The sequence below is a fragment of the Danio rerio genome, chromosome 22 (genome assembly GCF_052040795.2).
Source record: "Danio rerio strain M-AB ecotype USA chromosome 22, GRCz13ab, whole genome shotgun sequence".
Taxonomy (NCBI): domain Eukaryota; kingdom Metazoa; phylum Chordata; class Actinopteri; order Cypriniformes; family Danionidae; genus Danio; species Danio rerio.
In genome coordinates this window covers 34,970,001-34,992,033 of record NC_141042.1, presented here as the reverse complement: position 1 = coordinate 34,992,033, position 22,033 = coordinate 34,970,001, and the positions used below count along the sequence as shown (strand labels likewise).

The window sequence follows — 22,033 nt, the reverse complement described above, 5'->3', positions numbered from 1 at the left end:
AATATTCAACATCACACAACACAATACGCTAGCAAATCTAACAACAAGCAAATCTAGGGTGCTTTCACACCTGCCTCATTTAGTTGGGTTAGAACGTAACACAGTTCGTTTGTCTTTTTGCTGTGGTTCGTTTGGGTGTGAAAGCGTCTGTTGTACTTGGCTGCACACCAATAGTGAACCAACAAAACATATCGAGACTAAGGAAGGGGTGGGCTCAGTACGCTTTCAAATGAACTCTCGAGCTGTTTGTTTGTGGTGAGAACAAGAAGCGACCTCTAACTGACCCAACTGTAAAACAAAATACTTCAATATTTTTAGCTAAACCAGCTGTTGTAGTCAGCGGCATCATGCAGTCTGGTGTTTAGAAAAGTTGTGAGGATGTTTATACTTGTCCTCCATGCTTTGTTTACTTCCATGTGTTGCATGTAAATATGTGAATTTCTCACACTTTAATTTTGACCAATCAAAATGCAGTTCAAGAAATTCGTCAAGCCAAGGTCTGACGTGGATGTCGTCATTAGACTGCTTTTTGGTCGTTTCAACTGAGCATTCTGGTGTGAAATGGAAATGTAGCTTTTTGCGCTAGTTCTACCAGGAAGATCTAATGACACTTCACTCACCTTGCTGAAAAAAACAGCTTAAACCAGCCTAGGCTGGTTGGCTGGTTTTAGCTGGTCGACCAGGCTGGTTTTAGAGGGGTTTTGGCGATTTCCAGGCTGGTTTCCAGCCATTTACAGCCTGGTCTTAGCTGGTCAGGCTGGGAGATGACCAGCTAAAACTAGCTTGACCAGCTTAGCCAGGCTGGGAGCCCAGCCAAAACCAGCTATGTCCAGCTTAAACCAGGCTGGTCAAGCTGGTTTTAGCTGGATTTAGCTGGTCATTTTCCAGCCTGACCAGCTAAGACCAGGCTGGAAATGTCTGGAAACTAGCCTGGAATTGGCCAAAACCCCTCTAAAACCAGCCTGGTCAACCAGCTAAAACCAGCCAACCAGCCTTGGCTGGTTTAAGCTGGATTTTTCAGCAGGGCATCCCAATCAGTTCCAACCAAAAGCCAAGAGACACAAGAAAGAATATAACCTGACCATTCATTTCATGAACATACTGATGCAGACGTTCACCCACCATCCTCCCCACCACCACCAGGTTGACCCTGTCCAGGGGGGTAGGCTCTGTCCCTGCCTTCGTCCTCGGCAGTCATAGCTGTATCTAAAAGCCTCCAACTCAAGCTATGGATGTGGCCTCTGCCAAAAAAAAAAGATCCTGTTTTGTTCAATGATACTCTCATGATTTCTTTCTGGTTCGTACCAAAGGAAAAGCACCACAGGGGTGAAAGCACCATTAGATAAGAAAGCAAACATGGCCACAGCTGCCTTTACAAACACTGGACGGAGTAGACAAACTGTAAAAGCTTTGTGTGTTAGTCTGTTTGGCTGACAGTATCCTACAGTTCCACATCCTGATGAAAACGTTATCTGGCAGCGGCAGACTGACTCCCTGAGAGTGCTGCTATTTCGCTGGATTGCGATGCTTTCTGTAATGGGTCACGGCTACGGCGTTAGAGGCTTTCCTCCACTGCTTCACTGAAGGAAATCCATATAAAGGCCACTATTCACAAATAAATTACCCCAAGAAAAGAAACAATTCTGGTGCATTCCCAGCCGGAAAGAGGGAAAAATGTCCTGACAGCAGTAGTCAACGTAAAGAGAAATGAAAAAGCATATGTTGCCATTTGGCTCTCATAGTATTTGCATGTGCTCCCGTGTTGTTATAGTACATTAAACTGACTTTAAATTTCAGTTATTCATTTTCTTGTTGGCTTAGTCCCTTTATTAATCCGGGGTCGCCACAGCAGAATGAACCGCCAACTTATCCAGCACGCTTTTACGCAGCGGATGCCCTTCCAACAACCAATGAACCAATCTCTGGGAAGGAGACTGTGGACTGTGGGGGAAACTGGAGCACCCGGAGGAAAACCATGAGAATGCAGGGAGAACATGCAAACTCCTCACAGAAACGCTATCTGAGTCGAGGTTCGAACCAGCAACCCAACGACCTTCTTGCTGTGAGGCGACAGCACTACCTACTGCGCCACTACGTCGCCGACTATAAATTTATGTAATATAAAATAAATTAACAGAGCCGCGCGGTGGGTCAGTGGTTAGCATATCACAGCAAGAAGGTCGCTGGTTCCAGTCCAGTCAGTTGGCGTTTCTGTGTGGAGTTTGCATGTTTTTCCTCTGTTGGCATGGGTTTCCTCCGGGTGCTTGGGTTTCCCCCACAGTCCAAGCCCATGTGCAATAGGGGAATTGATAAACTAAATTGGCTGTAGTGTATTAGTGTGTGTGTGTGTGAATGAGTGTGTAGGATTGTGTTGGGTTGCGGCTGGAAGGGCATCCGCTGTCGAAACATGCTAGAATAATTGGCAAATTTTGACAAAGATGCAAATTCTAGAATCCTCGCTAAATGTTTTTTACACGTACATTACCTTATATTATCCAGAGCAGTGTTCCCCAACCCTGTTCCTAAAGGCACACCAACAGTACACATTTTCAACCTCTCCCTAATCAAACACAGCTGAATCAACTCATCAACATTAGAAGAGTCTTAATGGGTCAGATATGGTAGACATCCAAAATATGTACTATTGGTGTGCCTTCAAGAGCAGGGTTGGGAAACACTGACCCTGAGCACAAATCTATTACGTTTTTTTGTCAGATAAGTTGATGTATGCTTGAGTTAGATCAACTAAATATGGTTTCACAGCACTCAAAGCATGCTTTAGTGTTGCTATAAGTGTTGCTAACGTGTGTTCTAGCATGTTTGCAAAGAAAATCCAGAAAGCCAAATGCCCGGAAGGGTTTAGAATCTGATGAACACATCCTGTCTGACACTGTAATTAATGTACACTAATATGTAAATTCCATCAATAGAGCATGACATCTTGACTATCATTAACATTTCATAATGCTAACAGTTTGACTTTTCATCTAACTGCCACTTCTTGACTTTGCTCGACAGACAGATATTGTTTTATTTTTGAACACAATGAATCCCATGGCTGTGTCTATGCTTTAGAAACCTGCCGAGTTTGATCTTTTAAAGGAATTCAGTCAATGCAGCAATCTGAAATGAGATTACAAGGGTTTTTCCCAGACATTGCGGTTCAATAGCATCTAAGCCTCTTTCAGGAAAAAAAATGCCTTCCTCAGAAACCCAAGGAACCAGGACTCTCGGAGACCCGTCGACTTATTGGCGTTTCAAAATGCTGAATTTAAAGAGCACAGCCTGGTCTGTGATTATTATTGAGCTACCGCGAGTTGATCGATTTGTGGATGATGAACCAATCATTGAGCTCTTCAGAAGGAGAAGGAAGCATTAATTCAGAGACAAATAAGTGAGGGCTCCAAGGAAGAAAATGGAGGAGACCTCTATCCACTCATACCTGCATACCTGACAACCCTCCCGTTTTTCCCGGGATTCTCCCAAATTTTACAGTTCTATCCCGCTATCATCCTGTAAAGCTATTTTCCTGTATTTAACCCGTATTTTCAGTCTTTCTCTGACAGGTGGCAAATAAACATTAAAGAGCTGAGCCTCAACCAATACCGCCGAACCACCAGGGGCCGCCCTTACTCTTAAATGTGAGTCTGTTCTGTGCTTTCGCTTTGTTCGAGCATAAAAACACTTTAAAATAAACATAAAACGGCACAATTCCCTTCCTTTTCATTACAGGTGCTGTCTCCCCTTCATATTCAATCCTCAAAACAGTCATATAGCGCTGCATGACTGTCAGCTGACGCACTCCATAGTAATAAATAGACGTTGTTTACTAACGTTAAATGGATTATGTACTCGTGATTCGAAGCAGTGAAAGTCTGGGTTTTGGGTGTGTGTTTGGATAACTAATATTAATAAGATCTAAAGATGTTGATTTGGTGTTTTTTTTTTCAAACACAAGTAATTTCGTCCTAAATGAGCATAAAAAGTCAGGAAAGAAATGGAATGCTTTCATTATAACGTTAGATGTGTGCCTTTTTAAAGTGACTCCTGTTATTTAATGTAATCAAACGAAAAATCTAAATAAATCATTCATTCGTTGCTCTTTAATCAGAATGTGTACGTTATACAGTGAAGAAACGGCTATTGAGATTTGTTACTTGATTGAGACTTGAGACTTGATTCTGTTTCTTTATATTAGCTATTCATTTTAATAAGCTGAACTGTTCCCTTATAATATCCCTTATTTTCAAATCCCAGTGTTGACATTCATATGAGAATTTATGAATAGAAAGAAGGGGTGCTGTATGTACAATAGAGATCAAAATTAAATCAAAATTTTCTTTCATTTTCATAAATAATGCAATCTTCTTCATTGAAAAGTTGAAGAAATTTCTGGTAGTAAGGAACCAAGGAACTTTTGTGGAAAACAAAGGGGTCAAAATTAGAATGCGTCAATAATTTTTGCATTAAAGAGCCCCAAGTGTGGGTTTTCCAAAATGAGCTTTCATGTAGTGTGTAACACAGATCTAACTGAAGTGAAATACCCAGCTAAGGCTTAATTCTGAAAGTGGACAGTTTTTAAAACTATTGATTCATCTAAAAAAGAGTCGACTCATAGTGGTTAGAATGAATCGTCTTCATAACGAGTCTTACGAAACGTGACTACGAAACAAAATTGTTGTGGGCGCAAACCCGGGAAAATTAAACCTGCGTCCTGCCCACTAACACAGCAGCGAAGACAAACAGATCCTGAAGTCATGAGTCAAGAAGAGGCTGTGCTTACCTGGATATTATGGGAAGTGTGAGGGGAAATAATTGATTCAGCAGTCTACACGCTTACAGTGGGCGATTCATTCTTTTGTTAAAGGAAGGATCAGAAAAGTCTGGTGTATGAGACTTGTGAGAATGGGCAGACAATACACCAAGGGTGCATGCAAAATAAGGCTAGTTTATTAGGCACAAAGGCTACACGCTGGTGAGCACTACAACCCCCTGGCTGGGGATGGGATCTTTGGGCAAAGCAGAGTACAGGTAAGCCCTGAGAACATATAACACTTCACGCAAGAGGTGCCACCGCAATAATTGCAAATAGAAATTATCTAAGTTACAGCTGAGAAGGGAGAAAAGCTCGGTCATGGAAATCACGCTCAGTAAATGATGTGCACGCTATCGGTTTCATTTTCACTGCTAAGTGCGGTTCATACTTCCCGTGCGAGGGGTTATGACGGTCACGGGGTTATGACGCGGGCCCGTCCGCCAGGGGCTTGACAAACCGCGCTGGGCATTTGTCTCACGCTGGGCATTTGTCTAGCGCTGAACGCTGTCGACTAATCGCAACAGGCTGTCATCGGTCCAATCAGCGCAGATTAGCTTTGCGCTAAGGAGGGGTTTGGGAACAAATGAATCGCTAAACGATTCATATGGGAGTCACTGGGATAATTGGGTAAAATTAAATTCATATTAGAAGACCATGAAAGTGTTTTTTGACCTTGCATGCATATCAGTATGTTGTTGGAGATCCATATAACCGAAATATGACCCTTTTTTTATGTATAACATGGGCTCTTTAAATATTGCTGTGGAAATTACTAAACTAAAGGTTACAGCAGTCAAAAAATGAATAGCAAGTGTCAAACTTTTAACTTTAAATGACTTAGGCATTACTAGACATACTAGTTTCTTAAAAACACTACTAGTCTCTCACAGGACATTACTAATATATCAAAAACACCACTAGACTCTCGCAGGACATTACTAGTCTCTCAAAAACATCACTAGTCTCTCACATGACACTACAGTCTCTCATAAACATTACTAGTCTCTCACAGGACATTACTAATCTCTCAAAAACACTACTAGTCTCTCACAGGACATGATTAGTCTCTCAAAAAAACAAAACATCACCAGTCTCTCAGAGGACATCACTAGTTTCTCACAGGACATTACTAGTCTATCAAAAACATTACTAGTCTCTCACATGACACTATAGTCTCATAAACATTACTAGTCTCTCACAGGACATGATTAGTCTCTCAAAAAATAAATAAATAAATAAATAAATTTCCAGTCTCTCAGAGGACATCACTAGTCTCTCAGAGGACATTACTAGTCTCTCAAAAACATTACTAGTCTCTCACATGACACTATAGTCTCTAATAAACATTACTAGTCTCTCACAGGACACTACTAATCTCTCAGAAACATCACTAGTCTGTCACAGGACACTATGAATCTCTCAAAAACACAACTAGTTTCTCACACAGGACACTTTAGTCTCTCGAAAACATCACTAGTCTCACACAGGACACTACTAGTCTCTCAAAAACATCACTAGTCTCTCACAAGAAACCACAAAAGATTTTCTAGTGGGATTAGCCATTACTTTTTTGGCAAGGATTTTCCAGACAATTTCAAGTAAGGAACCAAGGAGCTTTTGTGGAAAACACAGGGGTCAAAATTAGAACGCATCAATAACTTTTGCATTAAATATTGCTGTGGAAATTACAAAACTAAAGGTTACAGCAGTCAAAAAAATGAATAGCAAGTGTCAAGCTTTTAACTTTAAACAACTTAAGCATTACTAGACATACTAGTCTCTTAAAAACACTACTAGTCTCTCACAGGACATTACTAATATATCAAAAACACCACTAGACTCTCACAGGACATTACTAGTCTCTCAAAAACATCACTAGTCTCTCACATGACACTACAGTCTCTCATAAACATTACTAGTCTCTCACAGGACATTACTAATCTCTCAAAAACACTACTAGTCTCTCACAGGACATGATTAGTCTCTCAAAAAAAAAACATCTCTAGTCTCTCAGAGGACATCACTAGTTTCTCACAGGACATTACTAGTCTATCAAAAACATTACTAGTCTCTCACAGGGCATTACTAATCTCTCAAAAACACTACTAGTCTCTCACGGGACATGATTAATCTCTCTCAAAAAAATAAATAAATAAATAAATAAATAAATTTCCAGTCTCTCAGAGGACATCACTAGTCTCTCACAGGACATTACTAGTCTCTCAGAGGACATTACTAGTCTCTCAAAAACATTACTAGTCTCTCACATGACACTATAGTCTCATAAACATTACTAGTCTCTCACAGGACATGATTAGTCTCTCAAAAAATAAATAAATAAATAAATAAATTTCCAGTCTCTCAGAGGACATCACTAGTCTCTCAGGGGACATTACTAGTCTCTCAAAAACATTACTAGTCTCTCACATGACACTATAGTCTCTAATAAACATTACTAGTCTCTCACAGGACACTACTAATCTCTCAGAAACATCACTAGTCTGTCACAGGACACTATGAATCTCTCAAAAACACAACTAGTTTCTCACACAGGACACTTTAGTCTCTCGAAAACATCACTAGTCTCACACAGGACACTACTAGTATCTCAAAAACATCACTAGTCTCTCACAAGAAACCACAAAAGATTTTCTAGTGGGATTAGCCATTACTTTTTTGGCAAGGATTTTCCAGACAATTTCAAGTAAGGAACCAAGGAGCTTTTGTGGAAAACACAGGGGTCAAAATTAGAACGCATCAATAACTTTTGCATTAAATATTGCTGTGGAAATTACAAAACTAAAGGTTACAGCAGTCAAAAAAATGAATAGCAAGTGTCAAGCTTTTAACTTTAAACAACTTAAGCATTACTAGACATACTAGTCTCTTAAAAACACTACTAGTCTCTCACAGGACATTACTAATATATCAAAAACACCACTAGACTCTCACAGGACATTACTAGTCTCTCAAAAACATCACTAGTCTCTCACATGACACTACAGTCTCTCATAAACATTACTAGTCTCTCACAGGACATTACTAATCTCTCAAAAACACTACTAGTCTCTCACAGGACATGATTAGTCTCTCAAAAAAAAAACATCTCTAGTCTCTCAGAGGACATCACTAGTTTCTCACAGGACATTACTAGTCTATCAAAAACATTACTAGTCTCTCACAGGGCATTACTAATCTCTCAAAAACACTACTAGTCTCTCACGGGACATGATTAATCTCTCTCAAAAAAATAAATAAATAAATAAATAAATAAATAAATTTCCAGTCTCTCAGAGGACATCACTAGTCTCTCACAGGACATTACTAGTCTCTCAGAGGACATTACTAGTCTCTCAAAAACATTACTAGTCTCTCACATGATACTATAGTCTCTAATAAACATTACTAGTCTCTCACAGGCCATTACTAATCTCTCAAAAACACTTCTAGTCTTTCACAGGACATGATTAGTCTCTCAAAAACAAAAATAACCGGTCTCTCAGAGGACATCACTAGTCTTTCACAGGACATTGCTAGTTTCTCACAGGACACTGCTAGTTTCTCACAGGACACTACTAATCTCTCAGAAACATCACTAATCTGTCACAGGACACTACTAATCTCTCAGAAACATCACTAGTCTGTCACAGGACACTACTAATCTCTCAGAAACATCACTAGTCTGTCACAGGACACTACTAATCTCTCAGAAACATCACTAGTCTGTCACAGGACACTACTAATCTCTCAGAAACATCACTAGTCTGTCACAGGACACTATGAATCTCTCAAAAACACAACTAGTTTCTCACACAGGACACTTTAGTCTCTCGAAAACATCACTAGTCTCACACAGGACACTACTAGTCTCTCAAAAACATCACTAGTCTCTCACAAGAAACCACAAAAGATTTTCTAGTGGGATTAGCCATTACTTTTTTGGCAAGGATTTTCCAGACAATTTCAATCAGGTTAATATCAGGACTCTTGGCTGACTATTTCATAATTTCCGTGTTTTCAGCTTGAAGAACTGCAATACAATAATAATATAATTTTATTTGATACTATATGTCAATATTTGATATTATTTGTTTAATTTACTAATTAAACAAACCAGTGGACCGACTATATTGCAAAACATCAGAAATGTAGTTTTGGTCTTTCTAAAACCCCTTAGGCAAAGTCATCAAAGTGGTTCAATATTTTTACCTCCAGAACTGTCTTAAGTCTCCAAAAGCCAGCACGAGCTAATTGCGTTTCATCTTCTGATGCAGAAGGTTTTATAAGTTCATAACTCTATGGGAAAAGAGCCCACAGTGGCTTCTATTGCAGCAAATTCCATTTTTATTTTTGATATTTGCTGCCAGTTTAGGAAGTCAGGAAGTGACGATTTGACGATTCTAAGACTAATTTGCGTATTTGGATGAAAACATAGCTATGGTAATTTGTAATGTTCTAAAAACCACAGATTTAGTAAAAACTAACTTCCTTTGTTGTGAAAGTGTCTCTTTGGTATTCATTTAGAAAACTTGCTGTCAGAGTTAGTAGTCACTTTAGACTAATTCACCATCTTGCAAAGCCAATGAAAACTGTAAAGTTGAAACAAAGTTTAACTAGTTTTACCACCAGATACCAGATTGGCACCAATAACAGAAAGATATTTGAAAGTACCCTGAGCTCCATCAAGTCCCTCACCTCTTTTTTAAAGGCACACAGTTGACACAGTTTTATAGCTAGTAACTTCGAGATGCCCCAAGGCTCCTTCTGAATCACAGAGAAGGGATTTCTTAACTCAACTTTGACGTGGCAAGAGTCCAGCTGGTTTTACAGGCCCTCTAGGGTTTTATAGCAGAGATTCGGTACAGTCTGTCAAAATGTGGGTCACATTCATTTATATAAGCTTGATTCTGGGCAGTTAAAAGGCAATGAGGCCGATTATGTGCTGTTATGCGTGATTATTGGTCTTGCTAAAGGCCATTTCTCAAGACTCGCTAAAGGGCTTGCGCATTATTTTAACCTTCGCATGAAAAGTGATGCAGACATGGAAGGCTGATTTTATGAGGTTTGCCAGGTAGTGGGTAAGTAAGTGTGCACAGAAAACAATCAATGCTTGCATTTGTGATACATACAGTTGAGGTTAGAATTATGAGCCCCCCTGAATTATTAGCCCCCCTGTTTATTTTTAACCTAATTTCTGTTCAACAGAGAGCAGATTTCAGCACAATACTAAACATAACAGTTTTAATAACTCATTTCAAATAACTGATTTGTTTTATCTTTGCCATGATGACAGCACACAATATTTGACTAGATATTCTTCAAGATACTTCTATGCAGCTTAAAGTGACATTTAAATGCTTAACTAGGTTAATTAGGGTAAGGCTAGGTAACTAGGCAAGTTATTGTATAACAGTGGTTTGTTCTGTAGGCTATACAAAAAATATTGCTGAAGGGGGCTAATAATACTCTTATTTCACACGGCTGCCATTTTAAAGAACCACAGCGAGGCTGCGGTGAGAAGAAACCCGGAAGTATAGGACCAGCACTGTAAACATGCAGTAGTAATATGCTGTGTACTACAAACCTCCAGCTGTTGCCCAATTTCAAAATGCAGAAATGGTGTAAACATTACTTTAATATCATTCAGTAAGTTTATTTTAAACGATAAAAAAGCATTTTAGCATCAAACAAGATCACAATTTTAGTGATACGCTTAAGTGTCCTCCTAGGCTTCAGCTCATGGCACTAGTTTAAACACTGTGGGGACGCTTTCATGCTTGAGCCTATGTAACCCGGTGAATGATAAAACACTGCAGTCCTCTGCAGCACACCCTCGTGTTGTCTATAATAGTGTTGTCCTGGTACTGAAGTTTTAAACCCTGCTGTTTCCCGCTAACATGGAAGCGCTGCTGAGCCAGATGACTCGACTGATCTTCATGGCTTCGCGCTTCAGTCTCCGTGTATCTGTGTTTAGTTTGCACTCAGTTAACCGCTCTTCACCCAGTGCAAACACAGATACACGGACTGGAGCACGAAGCAGGCGTCAAGATCAGTCAAGTCATCAAGCAGATCGCTCGGCTCGTCTGTGTTTGTGCTCGGTATACAGCGGTGGGTGAACTGATGACCTTTTCGGCCAATCACAATCATTTCTGTTGAACACGTGAACACAATGGCAAATCAGCGCTGTTTAAGAAAGCCATTAACATTGCCTTAAATGTTAGTGCGAAATTGCCGGTTTTTCTTTTAATTCAGTATCGTGACAAGTCTAATATAGTGAAAGAATCAGTTTATTAACTCGCGTTTGATAAATGGCATCTTAAACGTGTGTTTGGGAAAGAAAACGTTAGCTAACTAGTGCCATTTACCTTAACTTAGCTGAAAATGAGCTCTGATATCCCTTTTTACATTCACCATTCATTCAGATTGGACCTTTGGGTCACCCGGAAGGTGGAGAAATGATACATTTGTGTCACTTTATCTTCGCTGATAAGATATATAGCCAGTTACACAACATTCCTATGTAACTCCCAATGATACTTCCGAGTTTTTTCCCACCGCAGCCTCGATTTCGCTTTTGAAAATGGCGGCCGCGTGAAATCAGTCTATATTGACCTTAAAATGGGTTTGAAACAACTAAAAACTGCTTTTAATCTAGCCAAAATAAAACAAATAAGACTTTCTCCATAAGTACGAATATTATCAAACATACTGTGAAAATTTCCTTGCTCTATTTTTTTTTTATACAAAATTTGGGAAATATTTATAAAAGAAAAACGGTGGCTAATAACTCTGACTTCAACTGTATGTAATTTCACACTTCGATCAAATCTTGTTCAGAATTGTACAGAAAATACTCGACGACATTTATGAAATTCTTTACATATACATACAAACAACCTCTTTGTATTTTAAAAATCCCGGAAAGTTGTTTAGTGAGAGCTTTTATTTTTATTTACTGGTTGTTCTGGTGTTTTATCTGTCAATTTACCAACCAGACAACCAGGCTAATATTGTCATCTGAACACAAATCTTTTAAAAATGTGCAGACTTCAGTTTTGTAAGCATAGACGGAGAAACCTCATACAACACATTAACAGCATAGCACATCATAACACAGTGCAAACTGAAATAACCAACATATTTCAAGGATAAGAATGAGTTTTTGCACAGTTCTTGCACATGTGATGATTATTTTCATGTTATGGCAAACAACCCATTTTTTAAAGAAGTGTTTTGTCTAAAAATATTACAATTTAGGGAACACACTGAATCACATCTGATATTTATCTAAAAGTGAAAATTACATTTGGATAAATATTATTTATTAGACAACATGAATATTCCCAATTTAATCGTTAAAAATAAGCCAATTTATTAAATAACATCTCACTAAAAACTTCAATAATAATCTTGTAGCTATACCAAGGCTTTATAAACTGTATGATACCACAAAAACGCTTTTTGAATAGTGTTTTAGCACTAATATTGAATACAAGTTATCTGTCTACAAGTATATTTAAATTGTTTTGTGAAAATAAATGTAAAATATGAGTAAATTAAAGCTCCATCATCATGCAGCATGGCACATATATATATATATATATATATATATATATATATATATATATATATATATATATATATATATATATATATATATATATATATATATATATATATATATATATATATAAACTACTATAAAATAGTAAGTGATTATATGATTAAACATTATTGATGGCAAATGGCTATAACTTTTAAATATAAATATTAGAACGATGTAAAATAGCATTTTTGAGCTACACTATACTCATTGAACAGCTTTAAATAGAGCATGTTTAATTATTTGAATATTTCATCAAATGACTCTTCTTTCAAATACACTTGACAGGATCGTTTGGTGTGTATACCACTGTTACCCTGAAGACATTTCAGTCAGAATCTTCTGCAAATCCAGGCAAAAATTTACAGTACTGTGCAAAACTTTTAGATTAACATTACATGATTTATTTTACTGATGGTATAATGGATATATGTGACCCACAAAACCAGTCATAAGTGTAAAATGTTTTGTCTTTTTTTTAAATTGAGATTTATACAGCATGAATAAATGATCTTTCAGTTGATGTTGTTAGTTTGTTAGTTAATTATTTTAATTTAATTGTTTAAGACGTGAAAGACAACGTTGGAGAGAGGCTGTTTGAGCTGCATTTCCAGTAACGTTGTTAGAAATATTGTCTGAATGGATGGAATTGTGAATGTTGAAAAGTGCAGATAGGTTTTAATCCAATATGCCATTCCTTCTGGAAAGTACTTCAGTGGTAATACTTTCGTTCTCATCATGATAATGATCCACTAACCGCGGTAAAATCTTATTTTGAGAATGAAAAGAGCTGATGAAATACAGACAGTCATAAAATGGCCTCCACAGGGTCCAGACTTGACCATTATAGAGACTGTATAAGATCACCTGAACAGAAAAAGAAAGATCTGACACTCTAAACCTAAAGAAGAACTCTGGAAAGAGTGTACAATTAATATATCCAAGTTTAATTCTATTTATTAAAACCTTAATTTTATTTATTGAAGCTTCTCTTCCATATACTCAAATTTTCTACTTGGAGAAAGAAAACAGCTGATGAAACACAGACAGTCATGAAATGGCCTCCACAGGGTCCAGACCTGAATATTATAAAGACTGTATAAGATCACCTGAACATAAATGAAAGATCTGACACTCTAAACCTAATGAAGAACTCTGGAAACAGTATACAATTAATATATTCAAGTTTAATTCTATATAGTAAGACAGTCATGAAATGACCTCCACAGGGTCCAGACTTGACCATTATAGAGACTGTATAAGATCACCTGATCGGAAAAAGAAAGATCTGACACTCTAAACCTAATGAAGAACTCTGGAAAGAGTATATCATTGCATATGTTCAAGTTTAATACTCTATATTTAGACCTTAATTTCATTTATTTAAGTTTCACTCAAATCCATACACTCAAATTTTCTATTTGGAGAAAGAAAACAGCTGATGAAACACAGACAGTCATGAAATGGCCTCCACAGGGTCCAGACCTGAATATTATAAAGACTGTATAAGATCACCTGGACATAAATGAAAGATCTGACACTCTAAACCTAATGAAGAACTCTGGAAACAGTATACAATTAATATATTCAAGTTTAATTCTATATAGTAAGACAGTCATGAAATGGCCTCCACAGGGTCCAGACCTGAATATTATAAAGACTGTATAAGATCACCTGAACATAAATGAAAGATCTGACACTCTAAACCTAATGAAGAACTCTGGAAACAGTATACAATTAATATATTCAAGTTTAATTCTATATAGTAAGACAGTCATGAAATGGCCTCCACAGGGTCCAGACTTGACCATTATAGAGACTGTATAAGATCACCTGATCGGAAAAAGAAAGATCTGACACTCTAAACCTAATGAAGAACTCTGGAAAGAGTATATCATTGCATATATTCAAGTTTAATACTCTATATTTAGACCTTAATTTCATTTATTTAAGTTTCACTCAAATCCATACACTCAAATTTTCTATTTGGAGAAAGAAAACAGCTGATGAAACACAGACAGTCATGAAATGGCCTCCACATGGTCCAGACCTGAATATTATAAAGACTGTATAAGATCACCTGAACATAAATGAAAGATCTGACACTCTAAACCTAATGAAGAACTCTGGAAACAGTATACAATTTATATATTCAAGTTTAATTCTATATATTAAGACAGTCATGAAATGGCCTCCACAGGGTCCAGACCTGAATATTATAAAGACTGTATAAGATCACCTGAACATAAATGAAAGATCTGACACTCTTAACCTAATGAAGAACTCTGGAAACAGTATACAATTAATATATTCAAGTTTATTTCTATATATTAAGACAGTCATGAAATGGCCTCCACAGGGTCCAGACCTGAATATTATAAAGACTGTATAAGATCACCTGAACATAAATGAAAGATATGACACTCTAAACCTAAAGAAGAACTCTGGAAAGTGCTGAAGGACTCCTCATATCACACAGCACATTATTTCAGAAAATATCAGGACAATTAAAACTAAACAGTCCAAGCTTGATGCCAAAAGTAGCCATATTAAACACAGACTTTTAATTTTGTACCAATTAAACTGGTATAGTGCTTAGGACTTTTACACAGTGCTGTATGTATTACACTTCTTTTTCCTTCCCTCACTCCTAAATAACTATTCTGAGACTGTAGCGCGGGTACAGTACATTTTCTAACTCTTAACCTCTCACAAGCACCTACTTTCTTATCTCGTGGATTCGCTCAGGTCCCGAAACGAATCTCAAAATGCAACCGTGACCTTGATTTCAACTTACCTGGCATGATCACATCAGGGAAGCCCAGTTTTCGTGTGATGGCGACGCCACGGTTGAATATCATGGGGTTTTCCCTGCGCACTTGCTCCATGTCGCCTCTCAACAGCTGCAGTGAGATGATCAGACCTGAAAAGCACGGCCAAATGTGAGACGACTTCATTACCATGACCGCTGTAATCATCCTCAACATTATGTCGCTGTTTATTTGCTGAAATGAGGTCTTTGTTTTGGAGAACGCAGCGCAGAGATCGACGCCTCTAATGTTAGGATTTTGCACAGGTCTCGGTGCCACAATTCAATTCAATCAAGGCATTGTTTTGGGTCTAACAATGGCGCTAATGACCTGGCTCTCCGCTACCATCAATCCTTCATTAAACCGCCGACCCGCCTGCTGCAATCACTCATTCTGATTGCCTGGCTCCCCTCTGTTCCCAATTGGAAGGTTTTTTGTTCATCCAGGTCCAGAATTTGTATTTCTAGGCCTTCCCCTCGATGGTGGTACACGCTCTCAATTAGTGCAGCTAACACACCAATTACGTCTGAACGATACCTCAAGACCCGTCTCTATGATCTTATTTTCCCCAAGGGTTGGCTTTTCTCATTCATGCGGCTTTTTTCAGGCTCTTCAATATCATTCTGAACTATTTTATGATCTTCGTTTGGTTTTTAAGGTTCGCAAGATGACCTGGATCTCTGCCAGATCAGGTTTTACTCACAGTTGATTACTGGCCAGGGTCAGTTTGTCCTTCACAAATTGATTTTTTTAAAGACTCTCTTAAATCCTGTCTTCTTAAACATACATTCTAAATATGGGGGATATATGCTCATTTGACAAGTCCTCTCGAGTTTATTAGTTGAGTTTTTGACCGTTTTCTAAGTGCACTTACCGTAGTTAGTGCTGGGAGCGGTGTATTTGGTGCTGGACTTGCGGATAATGTTCTCATGAATCTGGTACCACTCGTTTTCATTATTACACCTGTAAAAGACAGAAGATAAAGGATGAGGCTTTGTAGTAAGAATAAAAAAAGTGCTGTCAAACGGATGAAGCAGGTGGAATCAGCATTTCAGTAATTCCCAGATGCTTGCAGTCACTAAAGGTAATGAATGAGTATACATGTGTAAGGCAGTGTCCTCAGTAAAAGATTTTGTCCTGAAAGAACCCTTATGAATACACCAGGGGCCTCATGTACGAAGACTCGCGTGGAAATCTTACTAAAACATTGCGTACGCACAAAGCTGTAAATGTGCGTACGCAGAAAAAAATTCAGATGTATGAAAGACTGCGTACGCCGAATCCCACGCATATTCTTTTGTACATCCGAATGAACGTGAAACTGAGCGCCACATGCACGAGCACAAAACCCCTCCCTGCCTCCTCCCCCTTATGAATATGCTAATGACTCTACTTTGGCAAAACCCAACGAAAAAGCAATGGCAAAAGCAAGCAAAAAGAGAAACTTTGAACAGAATGTGAATTGGAGGTGCTACTTTCGGAGATAGACCGGAGATAAGTGGTCTTATTTGCAAGTTTGTTCTCCGGAATAAACAACAAAAGAAAAAAATAGATTGGGAGAGTTTAGCTGAGAGTTTTGCACAGTTGTGTCTGAACATCGCAATTGAAATTAAAAAAGAAATAGTGTGATTTATAGGTGTAAAATGTTGCAGTACTCTTAACAGTCTCAGTGGCGCAGCTCGTAAGATGCATGTCAACATGTTTTGATACGTTCGAGCATGAACTCGGTTCGAATCCAGCGTCTTATGAACTCTTTCTTCTTTTTTCCCCCCACTATATATCAGATTTTGCCTGCTATTTATTACAAGAAAGACAAGTAGGAATCATTAATAAGGCTGTGCATCATATTTTATTTGCACATTTATTGAATGGAATTGTATCTGAAGATGAATCTGCATGCGTGAATCAGAAAGTGTCTTTATAGCAATGTGTGTGCAGTAGATAGCTCAGATTACATTGGGAAAACAGGCGACCGCTGCAAATTGCGTTTTAATGTTTAGCTGGTCAACTGTATGGTATGCAAACCTTATATACCTGCTAGATGAACCCGTCTCATACAGCTGCCATTGCAAGGCTCAGACACTTTGTAGAGAGGAATTTAACACAACAACCTCTAGGAGTCGCCAATGGAAATAAAACAGACACGCACAAAAAATGTGCGTACGCCAGCCATAAAGCTGCCGTGGAGCTGCGCACATTCCCACGTTCAGTTCATCGTTAGTAAATCCAAACGTGAGTGATTCTGAGGGTGAAACCTGGTGTACGCAAAGTTTTTGTGCGTACGCAGCGTTGATACATGAGGCCCCAGGTCTGAAAGTAAAACTGGGCTTTATCCAGTCACAGAGAATTATTCATTTGCCACAACACCCAATGGAACTCTAGTGTGGAACCGCTGCATTAGGGCTGCACGATTCTGGCAAAAATGTGAATCACACTTTTTTTTTTGTGAAATGGGGGAAATGGGGGACTCTATTCAGACTTAAGTCGCAAAATTTAGGACTTGAGACTTGCTTGACAAATATCCAAAAGAGACTCGACTTGACTTGGACTTGAGTGAAATGACTTTGAAATAACTTGTTTTTGTTAAATGCCCAATCGTTTGTTATATATTAAGCATTTAAAAACAAAACAAAACAAAACCTGTTAGTCTGACTCAGTGCTAGTGTTTATTTAGTGACACGTTTTTTTTTACAGTTATTATCATTCTTCTACACTGTTTTGTATCCACCTAATTTAACCAAACATCGGCATTTGTTGTATATTTTATTAATTTGAGGATGTCATTATGCTAATACATAGGCTATTTTATATAGGTATCTAAAATGCTTTTCATTCAAGTTCGCTTTGAACTTGAAAGACAGACACATATTTGACCTGTCAGCGGTGCTCATGGCTACTAAATATGTAAGAAAAAGTGGATGTCTTTTTTAACAGTTTTTTTTTACTTTAACCAATTGACAGTAAACTGTGTATAACATTGTCAAAATAAATGAAATTATTGTAAAAAATTGAATATGTTGTGTTTGTTGCATATAGGTAACTATTTATGTGATGTGGGTAAAAAATGGTGTGTTTCAATCAGGCTACCACCGCAAGTATATTTCAAACCTGTGAGAAGCCGTTTAACGTTTATGTTTTTTACATGTTAGAGGTTTAAGTTTAATAAAAAAAGATTGCATTAAAACAATCTGTTAAATGCTATATTCCAGTTTTTTTGTACTCCCATGCATCTTTTTAAAAACAATTTATCGGTGAAAAAAAATTAAGAACTAAGCTAGGCAAAACAAGAAACCATTTCAGACCATGGATCTCAGAACCTGTCTGTAGCGTAAATGTGAAATGGGCTTTATATATTATCTGGAATCTAAAGGTTCAAGCCTCAAGAGTTCATTCTTAGGAATTCATATTACAAATCAAAACATTTATATTGGAGTTATTGAAATGTACAAAATGTCATTTTGTCAAAAGAAAAAAGAATCATTTTGATTCAATAATTGTTTTCCCCCAAAAATGTACCTGTGCACTTTAGGATTGGTTTAGTCATTTAGGGTCTCATTTATTAATAGTATAATATTTTAATGGCTTTGAAGTAAGCACATTTATTCCCCTGAGCAAGCCATCTGATTCTGATATATATATATATATATATATATATATATATATATATATATATATATATATATATATATATATATATATATATCAATAAATATATACAAAATAAATAATCTACAATTTCATAATATGCTCTATCGTTTATTTTGTGGTGTTACAAAACACATTTTCATAATTTATATGAGTCCAATATTACACATCATTAAGGGGATTCAGATAGAAACATGAATAATATAAACTAGTTGAAATGTTCAAAGAGCTATGTTTACATTTTTTGTGATGATTTGAGTTTTTATGTTGAACCTGTTATCATTTGTCTTTGAAAAGTTCTTTACATTTTATTCATATTGCTACATTTTGAATCAAAAATTTGCTCGGAAGTTCCAAATAAAGTGGGAAATATGTTCACATATAAATGTGTACATTTCTGAGTATATACACTTTCAAATGCAAATGAAGAAATAGTGATTTAACTGCAGTCTATACTGTAAATACAGTTGAAGTCAGTTGAAGTTTCAACAATGTAATTTAGGTAGCAATTAAGTCTAACAGTGCTAAAATTTGTTGTCACTTCCACAAGTGTGTTAATTTCAAAAGTTAAAAAGAGTAAGTGCACAAGCTGTGATTGTTTAAAAGATTGTAACTGTTCGTTAGTGTTATTTAAAAACAAACCAATTCTTATCAAAAAGTGTCAAGTTTATGATTCTTATCATTTCATGTCAAGTTCAGCTTTACAATCTTAAAATGTCTGCAAAATCAGCTGTTTTGTCAACACTTCATACTTGAGAATCATTCAAACACTAGCTCTAGAGTGACGTTGGTAAATTAGTGTCATGTTCACCAGCGAACAACCACCAGATGTCGCTGGTAAACACACACACATTTAGGACTACAAATCTGCTGATAAACACACACACACATGCTCCAAGTCTCCACTAATTAGAATCCCACAGCTGATCCTGCTTCAAGACTGATTACACACAATATTTAAGCAGCACACACACTCATTCAGGTTGCATAGTCTTGTTAACTGTAAAAGTAACACTACAACGCGTTTTCCTTGTCTTGGTTCTCTGTGTTTTGACCTTAGCCTAGTTTATCCTTTTGTCCTTGTTTGCCGCCTGCCTTCTGACCCCTCGCCTGTGTTTGATTACGATTCTGGATTGTCTACATTAGTGATGGTGAAATGAAGCTTTCTGAACCAGTGAAGCGCTCAACTCAATTGTATCGGAAAAAGGTTCGTTACTCGAAGCTTTCTAAATCAGAGCTCGATGAGGACCTCTTCTGGTGAAAGTGTGGGAAAGCACTGTGTTGCCATAATGTCAAATGTTCACAACTGAACAACTCATTCATGTAGTAATACAACAGCAATATAAACAAATTACTCAATTACTGTAGTTTTTACACAAGATATATTACATTACACAACTGATGATTGTAGTAAGATCCAAGATATTCAAAAGTTTATCATAACACAATTAGTCCTGCTCCAAGCGGGGATCGAACCAGCAATTCCTGGTTGTAAGGCGAGTGCTCTAGGAGGACGCTATGTGAACAATGTTTTAGGGTCGCATTCACCAGATTGTGTCTGTTAAACACAATACTATGATATGCAGTGGTTTTCTTCAAAGATAGTCATAAAAAAATACGCTAATACACTTTAGTATTGTTCAAAACCTTTTTACTAAAAAATACTATTGTAGTTTAGTTTAATTACTGGTGTGTGGGACTGGTGCAGTGCTTTGAAACAAATGTATGTAATAGACGCCAATTCTCTCGCTATACACTTTACTATGAGGGTGTTTAAACCTTTGAATCAAAATTCGAAGCAGTCATGTGGGTAAAGGCGAAAATGAAGCTTCGGACGTCACTGATCACGTGATGATGGCAAAACGAATCAAGCTCCGGTACACTGCTTCACTGCGAGATGTATCGTTTTTTTGATACATGCTCCGAAGCCACGGCGCACAACGTCACATCACTAGTCTACATATATCTGTTTGCACCTGAATTGACCATCGCTTGCCTGACTTTGAATAAACCTGCATTTGGGTCCTACCTTCTGTTGTCAGTGTCACTCCCCGGCGTTACAATTAGTAACGGCTTCTGCTGTTTTGACATCAGCTGCAGATGTGGATGAATGTTGGACGAAAGTAGTTCCTTATACAAAAGGGTTTTTAGACTCTCCATGTTTGATTCTCTTTTTTATATACACGATTTTGCCGTTGAACTGTTTTATGAACATAATTTCACACTCCCACCAGTGCTGACTTACAGCCATATCGCACTGCTACTCGTGTGATATTGCTCATATTCATATATATATATATATATATATATATATATATATATATATATATATATATATATATATATATATATATATATATATAGTTATCAAGATATAGGATGATTTATTATGACTTATAATAATGTCATATCAGCCAGCCCTATTTGTCGAAATTGACTTCAGTGTCTGTTTCTATAGGATATATGGCTTGGTGTTCGTCAATTGGCTCTTTGAATGATATATCAGCAACCAAAAGAAAGAAACTGCACTGTCAAGTAAAGATCTCCCACAAGGAAGCGAATCACGACTCTCTCAGGAGACTGAGTTGAGCCATATGCTACGCTCCAGCATTAGTGGCTGCTAAACCGCTGTAGGCTAACTGTTGGAGGATCGTGAACCAAGCAGATTTCTGGCCTGAGGGGAAGTGATGTCGTTATTGCGACACACAGCAGGGAAAAACTGTGTTTTGGAGATTTTCATCCTTCATAAAGTCTTTTAATTCTTCTTTTTTTAGACTAATGTAATTCTTTTTCATTCATTTGTTCATTTGTTCTTGCTATGACATTGCAAGCCATGAGTTTATTTCGGGTTATATTCATGTTTTGTTTTGTAGTTATGCCAAGTTTAGTGTTACGTTGTGGTTGGCACATTTTGATAATAAACTGCACTTGGGTTCAATACACTCGCTTTCAGTGACTCTTGCCACAATATAGCAGTGTCAGTAATTTCCAGTATCGTGCAGCCCTAATACACAACTTATTTAAGTGAAATGGTTTTATTAAATTATGTTTATTTTTATTTATTTAAAATTATTTATTTTATTTAATTATATTAATTACAATAACACTTGGTCACCTAATGTATAAAAAAATATAACATTTAAATTTGAAAACAAATTA

At 37.2% G+C, this 22,033-nt stretch overlaps 1 protein-coding gene across 50 annotated transcripts in view; it reads right to left on the bottom strand.

Annotated features, from left to right (window-relative positions):
• dock3 (dedicator of cytokinesis 3) overlaps positions 1-22,033 on the bottom strand; it is a 406,352-nt gene that overhangs the window by 89,326 nt on the left and 294,993 nt on the right. For all 50 annotated transcript variants that reach the window (XR_015522243.1, XM_087304578.1, XM_087304583.1 and 47 more), the window contains exons 13-14: positions 16,104-16,192; positions 15,217-15,342 (exon numbers count right to left, since the gene is read on the bottom strand). Coding sequence is in view for 49 of the 50 variants with exons in the window: in XM_087304578.1 (XP_087160704.1) it covers positions 15,217-15,342; positions 16,104-16,192 (215 nt within the window). In the remaining variant the exon portion in view is untranslated. The remainder of the gene's footprint in view (positions 1-15,216; positions 15,343-16,103; positions 16,193-22,033) is intronic.